General features: G+C 48.1%; 1 protein-coding gene across 1 annotated transcript in view; it reads right to left on the minus strand.

Moving 5' to 3' along the window:
• plcb3 (phospholipase C, beta 3 (phosphatidylinositol-specific)) overlaps positions 1 to 7,510 on the minus strand; it is a 50,368-nt gene extending 42,858 nt beyond the window's left edge. The window contains exon 1 of the mRNA XM_076034139.1: positions 6,806 to 7,510. Within this exon, the coding sequence (XP_075890254.1) occupies positions 6,806 to 6,904 (99 nt within the window). The 5' untranslated portion in view covers positions 6,905 to 7,510. The remainder of the gene's footprint in view (positions 1 to 6,805) is intronic.
• Positions 7,511 to 7,758: the final 248 nt, after the last annotated feature.

Genomic DNA, 7,758 nt, shown 5'->3' on the forward strand with positions numbered 1-7,758 from the left:
AAACAAAAGGCGAGCCTGTTGCTCTGTGCGTACTGTACACTTCTGCAAATGTGTTTCTGTGTGGAGAGCCATTAGAGAGAAACTGATAAAAGTGGCCGTGACAAACACACCTTTGCTCTCTCCTCGCTCGCCTGTATGTGGGTGTTTATGTGCGTGTGCGCGTGTGTCTGCTCGGCAAATGTGACCGAGAGAGCTGTGAGAAAAGGGGTCATTGTGCACTCGCTGAGAGTGTGTTTGAGCCGCTGCTTTGGCAACACAGTTAAAGTTGATGACAACAGGTAACCTTTGGACCCGTAGAGGGAGCAGCAGGGCCTGGGAGAGAAAAAAAAAAAGTCATGGAGTATCTGCTGAACAGCTGAAATCACCTGTAGTGGTAAATAGTGGTAGGCTTTTCAATATGCAGCTCCTTCAGCCTGGAATGACCCTCATAAGGACATGAAATTATCAAGGTTAATGACCCTGCCTGGATTGAAATACTTTTTAAAAGATAGAGAAAATGTGTTGTGATCTTAATTTGTGATTCCTTTAAATTCTTCAGTCAATTGCAGTCTCCACCCCTGAGTTCTGATGGTATATTTAACTCGCTGTTGTTTTCACGTCTAATCATTTGTACAGTGTTCCAGTGATGTTTATCTGAACGTATGGACTATATTTTTGTTGTACTGTTGTATGCGGTGCCCTCTTGGCCAGGTCATCTCAATGAGTTTTCTACCTGGTTAAATTACAGAGAGGATGAGATGCATTAAAAATATAGGTTTTTCTCAGTTTTAATAACTTAGGTAAAAGGTAAAATATACTGCACAAGTCTTCGACTTCCCTCAGAAGTACGTTGCAGTTGTGCAGGTCAAGACAAGAATGCCTGCGGTGGAAAACTAGTCATCTTTATACAGGAAAGTTGCAGGTGCTGCACGTGTTCCTGCGTCCTATTAAACCTGAACACCAAAGTAGTGAAAAGCTTGTCAAACTCAACGTGACGGCTGCAAAGGGGCATCATCGCTGTCCACAAAGGATGACTGTAAACATCATTGCGCATTCATTGCTTTGGGCGCGCAATTGCGTCTGAAAGGTAAGTGGAGGGGGGGAAATAAATACATGCGCAAAATTCTCCAGTAAAAATCTTTGTTGCTCAGTTTAGATTCCTTCAGGGCCAAACAACAAACAACCAAAGATTGTTAGGCGGTCTACCAGATAGTTAAGGGAGTTATTAAGTTAAATTATGTAGGAACAAAAGGACCTCAACAAGGGGTTTTGTTCATGAAACACCAGACAGAGCCCAGAATGGAGAGAAACGGGTGAAAAAAAGAAGGACAGAGGAGCCTCGGCTGGACGCTGAATGGCGACGCAGGCCGTGTGGAGGTCTAATTGTGAACAGGGAGAGAAGAGGGAAGGGGGAGGGGGGGGCAGCACAGGCCAGATGTCAGTCACACACTTCGCATGTGGCTGTGGTTGACCTTCCACCTCCCTGCCTGGCCTGCAGCCTCCCATCCATCCCTCTCCTCTCACCTCCCTGTCAGGATGTCAGCCGTGTTTCTCGACACGGCGTCAGCCCCTCGCCGGAGACCGCGCTTCCCTCGTCCCCTGACAATTTGCGGGCCGGTCGCTTCCGATCGTCCATCTCAGGGGGGCCAAAATCCGGCCAGCGACTCGACTTTTTCAACCCACTTCTGGGAAAGAAGCGGCTTATCGTTTTCTCCCCTGCGAGTCCAAAGATGGCAACGTCTTCATGTCTTCTCCCGAAGGACAGTCTAACCACAGCAGCGACGTTTCTGCAGATGTGGAAACCAAATGTGTGCAACAAATCAAACAAATCTGTTTTTTTTTGTGGCAAGAGAATCATTCAAGGTTGCGACATTGATGAAGCTTTGCTGTGGCAGTGGAGGAAAGGAAACATTTCATGAGAAGAGTTAACTGCTCAACAAGTCTAAGCGCACATGGAATTAATTCACACTAAAATTGTTTTGCTTTGGGTTTTTTTAAATCAAGATAGGGACGAGTAGGCTGTAAGAAATGCTTTTCCAATAATCGCCCAGCAGTTATTTTGTTATGGGTTACAGACTGCCACCATAATATTTGCAGAGTGGGTTAAAAATAAGAAAAGCTGTTTATTTATTAAAATGTGATGAAATAACAATAATTTGTTTTCTCTCCCTGTATTTGCAAGTGTATCCCTTTTAAATGTCCTGTTCCCTCTTTATCAGCTGGGCCCACCAAAGTGGCTCCTGAATGGTCTTGCCATTCACATCATCAAAACAGAACAAACAGAAAAAAAGTGATCCATTTGAAACTGGAGTGACATGTTCACATTACACCACACAGACTCTTTTCTTTGATTAATCTTTGATACTGTGAGCCTTTGAAGATCTGTGTTTCTTTTGAACTGGCCTGTAAAACGGATCTTAAAATCAAGCACAGGATATTATGAACAGATTTTTAAAAATTATATATTCATTTTGGTTTCTCAACTGAAACTAATTTGTTTATATATGGGCAGATTAAGGTGATATAAAAACAGCCCATCCATAATTGTCTTCTTGAATGGGGGACCTGTGTGTGTGTGTGTGTGTGTGTGTGTAGGCCCCTTGTAGTGCCAACACAGTGAGGATCGACAGGGCGACTCTGGCTATTGGAATATTAGCGCTCCAGCTAAGTCTCAGTTGACTGCGGTGCGCAGCCTGAACTCTGAAGGAACAAGCTCAGCTGTAATGTGCCTGTGAAGTAGGCAGAGTTGTCACAGTGGGAGCTCGTTTTAATTATAGACGTAATCCAGCGGTGGAGACACAAGTGTCAGCCGTTAGGACAACTGTTTGGCCTTTGTGTCACTTCGAGAGGCGCGTTACAGCGCTGCCGACAGCCAAGCCGAGGTGCTCTGCAGACAAGCTGTCTGTCTCCGTTTGTTTAATTGCTTGTTTGGGAGGAATTTTAACTGAATTCCAGTTGGAATTTGCTTTAATTGAATTGCGGCCGGGGCTACGGAAGGCGGAGCCGCGGCAAAACAGGGGGAGGGAAGGGAGAGTGGGAGGGGGCGGAGAGTGCGAGCGGCCTGGAAAACACAACAAGCTTGAACAGGAAGTCATTGGATGCGGGACGCACACCCAGGAGGAGAAGAGGAGGAAGAAAAACAACAACCAGGCGCACACACAATCACATGCGCGCACAAACCTGAATCACAAGTCAATGGTCAATTTGGAATGGGGAGTCTCTCACACACCCGACAATGTGAGTCAGAGTGTGTTTGTAAGTGTGTGTCATTTGACCGGACTGAAGTAGGTGACGCTTTCTGACACACTGCTACAGGGCTGTCAAGTATGTCAGAGGGCGTGAAGGAGGAGGGACTAAGGGCCGCGGGTGAAATAAGGAACGTGGAGGAGGAGGAGGAGGAGGAAGAGGAAGAGGGAAAGAAAGAGGAGGAGGAGGAAGAGGGAAAGAAAGAGGAGGAGGAGGGAGAAGTGATGAGGCTGAGGTTGAGAAGACAGGGATGAGGTCAGATGTGAGATTCTCATGTAAACACAGAGTGCTGGCCTCAGGCACTGTGTGTGTGTGTGAGTGTGTGTGTGTGTGTGTGTGTGTGTGTGTGTGTGTGTGTGTGTGTGTGTGTGTGTGTGTCCCAATTCTTTTGCCACTCTGCAAATGGAATACCCCAACTTATGTTAAACAGTAAAAAGAATTTGATCCTCTTATTGGACAACGGGATCATTTATTAAGATGTCTCAGTTGAGTTTGCTTCCAACCACTGTTAACACAGTTGTGATTCTTGGAAGAAACACACAAACACACACGAGGTGATCGGTCTGCCATGGTAAATTCTCAGCGAGACACAATATCTCTCAGTTACCTGCATAATTAAATGAGGAAAACATGAGATATTAATGAGGAGAGGGAAAACAAACATGGGGTCTTATCAGTTTGCCTTAGCGCGCACCGAAAAACAAAAGAAAAAAGGAATAAAAAGAGAAGTGACGACATCTGAGGTGAGAAAGTTGGCTGGTCCAGACTGCAGAGAATGTGACCGCCCCACCCAGCAGCAGCAGCCAGGTGACAGGTGCTACGCTTCAAAGGTTGCATCTACACTCCGCAATAAAACGCCACCTTTAGAGTTTCATGAAAAATGTAGCCGTGTTAAATATTCAAGCTCTCCGTTAAGCTTCCAGGGACCCATTTGAGAGAGCGTTCATTTTTCATATGAATCTGCGTTTGCCAAACTCTGCATTGACCTTTCAACTGCTCCTGGTTCAATTTGGTTTGGTAATTACTCATTTTCATTTTTAAGAATAAATGTGTGTTGTGTAATGCAGGGTGACAGAGTGCGCTTCGGTGACACAATTAAAGGACACTAAAAGAAATTTCATTCATTCATCTTCCATACACGCTTCTTCCCGAGCTCAGGGTGACGGGGGTCTGCTGGAGCCTATCCCAGCTGTCTTAGGGCGGAGGCAGGGGACTAAAACTGATCATTTTGTCATTTTTAAAGTTTAAAATGTGAAGTTTGTTCCACTTCATTTCTTTCTTTTTTTGTGGAAGTGTATCTAAACAGGATCGTGATAACTGATCGGACATCTGCACTGAGAGGCAGCAGCTCCAGATTATAAACAATTTCTTCTTGAACTATGCAGTGCATCACTTTCCAAGAACTCAGCATGTCATCAGGCCACAAAGGAGCAGCAACCCTTAAATTAGCAAAGTGTGGCCCAAAGAATACCGGCTTAACTGGTCCATTTATATATCACAGCAAACGTTTATGTGCAATGAGGTCCAGAACTCAATTTAATCTGCTGGATAATCAGAAATTACGAGACGGCTGCTTCTATTTTTGTTTTCATTTACTTTTCTTCTGCATGTTGTTGCAACTTGCTTCAAAAAACCTGTCAGAATTATTACATTACATGCGGTCGGACACACGACTCAACAATACAGAATCACACCATGTCATGCTTGTCTAATTTTACAGCTTCCATATGCACGATCAAATTTACAAATGTTTCCTGGTGATAATATGCGACTCTAGCGTGTGAATGAACTCCTGACCTCTCTTGCTAACTTCTCTTCAGGATAAACAGTGAAGAAATCATCTCTTGGTGAGAGTAATGATAAGTCTGCCAGGTCAATGACAAACCCCGGAGGGCTTAATGTGCCATTTTCGCGAGATCTACAGTAAAACAAGAGGATAAGTGGACAATTAATTTTTGGAAACGAGTACGACATGGGGTTTTAACGCAGCATAATCCCTATAATCCTGAATGATGGCACCATCGGAGGACGAGAGCACCATTCTAACTGGGCACAGCCAAGAACACAGCATGGACGAGACCCCCTGCCCACACGACTGCAGCGTCTCCTCTTCCTCCCGGGTCGCCACCACGTCCCCATCTCTCCCTGCACTCATCCCCCATGATGCATTGGTCCATTTTAGCCAGTGTGGGCGGTGGGTGAGGTGGGGGGAGGCAATGAAAGATAAGACTGGGAGGGTGGGAGGGAGAGGGGGGCATGTTTTTGAGCACTCGCACAATTAATCAGCAGCATAACCATTTCCTGGGAATTCCCTGTGCGAGAAGAGAGCGAGGCAGCGGGACAGAGAGGCCGAGTGTGTGTTGGGAGAGGCGGAGACGGGCTGGAAATCAAAAGGACATGCTATTCACTGTCAGCGTGACAAGAGCCCTCTCTCTTCACAAGAGCCACAAGCGTCTCATCGTCACTCCAGTCTGTGTCGAAGCCCCCTGCAAATAAGCTGTTGCGCTGACAAACACGTTTTGGTTATGTTTTGTTTTTGCTTCTGCCCGACCTCATGTTGCAAACATGCACTTAGGATGAAAGCCTGATAAAGTGTGTGTGTGTGTGTGTGTGTGTGTGTGTGTGTGTGTGTGTGTGTGTGTGTGTATGTATGTCTCCTTTGGAGGATTTTTAAGAGATGAACACGTGATTGCATTGGAGTGTTTAGTAAAATGTGTGTTTATTTAATTTCTTTTTTTTTTTTTGCAAAATGGAAACTACGGGCCTGCAGTGGGAGAGTCACAGCAGCCTGCCGCCCAGTTAATCATTGACGGACGCTCGACACACAAGATGCACAAAGGCCTTACGACTCGAGTGTCTCACACCCATACAAACACACACGCACACACACAAATAAAAACACAACAAGGGGGTGACTGATAGGGTTGCCAGTCAAGCTGCAGCAGAAACACACAGGAGATTCCAAAGCGTGCAAATGTTTCCAGAACAAACAAATCGGAAGGAAACGCGCTTGTGTTTGATTTCGCAGCGACGGACGAGAAATCAGAGGAAGGACATTCACTGATTCACCTTCTGACAGGTGCTCGGTCCTCCCACGAACAGGAAAGGAGAGACAGCGGCAAAAGAAAAGGCATCCGAACTAAACCTGAGCCTGAGAAAAACCGGCTTGACAAGAAATGAGCTCGACACGTACACGCGCACGCACACACACGTAGGGACAGTGCAGAGCTGTCTGCTACAGTAGCTGATGTGACCTGGCTGACACAGTGGGCTCCTGTGTGTGGGGGGGGCGCACACACCTGCACCGTACCTGCACACAATATCCAAGACGTGCGAGCACATACATACACCAACCCACACACCCGCGCGTGTCTCACGACATGTGGCCCTTGAAAGCAGGGGCCCTGCTGTCAAACACAGGCTGTCGCTGCTTGTCTGCCTCCTCGAGAGCCACCAGCTTGCGCAAGAACGCCAACATGTTCTCTCTCTCTTCCTCTCGTGTTTGTGACCCCTCGCAGCGGTGCCTCGCGCTTCCCTCGCTCCCTCCACACTCACCCACAGACGAACAAACTAATCTCACCTCGTCCCACTTGATGAATTTGCCTCCCTTCTTCAGCGCTTCGGGGACGGAAACGGGTTTGAGCTGCAGCGCGTGGACTCCCGGCTTGGCTCCTGCCATGGCGCGAGACTCCCCGCCCGCGAGCCCGGACTCCTTATGAAAGAACGACCCGCTCTTTCTCTTCTTTCTCCTCCTCGGCCACTTCCAGACCCGAAGAGCTTCTTCTTCCTTCCTTCCTTCCTCCCTCCTTCGGTCCCTCCCTGGCGCCTCTCCGCGGCTCCTCTCCCCGCTGGAAGGCGGCTAATTGGCGGAGGGTTCAGGGCGGAAGTGCCGCCGTCACAGTCGGCGGACCTCGCACCAAAGTTTGGAGATTCCGGGGAGAGAGAGAGACGCTCGCGCGCGCACGGAGACACGCGCCCGCGCGCAACTTAACTTTGTCTGGCTTTCGGCGCGCCGCCCGCTGTCTTGTCCGCGTTCCCGCAGCGCGGCGTCGCGCCTCCAACTCCCCCTGCGCTTCTTTGATATCACAGCCTTTGATTCATCCACACTGGGTGATTCGCGCGGCTCCTCTGAAGGGCGACCCGCTCCTTTCTTCCTCCCATCTGCTCGGGCTCTCGTTTAACTTTCTCCGCTCGCTCTCCCTCCTGACGCGTCGCTTCTTCTGTCCTCCTCCTACTCTCCTCGCTGCATGTGTTTAGTGAAGAGGGTGGAGAGAAAGGCAGAGGGAAGGCCGTGTCAGATAGCGCCGAGGGAGTGAGAAGCGGCGGAGAGGTGGGGAGTGAGAGTTGGAGTGAAAAGGGTGTGTTTTTTTTCTTCTTCTTTTTCTTCTTCTTCTTCTTCTTCAATCCCCGCCTGCAGCCTCTGCTGCGTGTTTGCCAAAGGTCACATTTGTCACATTGTAGCGGGCCGTTTACAGCCTTTGGCGAAAGTCACCGTTTTAGCTTCCAGAGCCCTTTGTGACATCATGAAGGGAC

Source organism: Nelusetta ayraudi, unplaced genomic scaffold (genome assembly GCF_046127955.1).
Source record: "Nelusetta ayraudi isolate G7.1 ecotype Tasmania unplaced genomic scaffold, CSIRO-AGI_Nayr_v1 ptg000042l, whole genome shotgun sequence".
Classification (NCBI taxonomy): domain Eukaryota; kingdom Metazoa; phylum Chordata; class Actinopteri; order Tetraodontiformes; family Monacanthidae; genus Nelusetta; species Nelusetta ayraudi.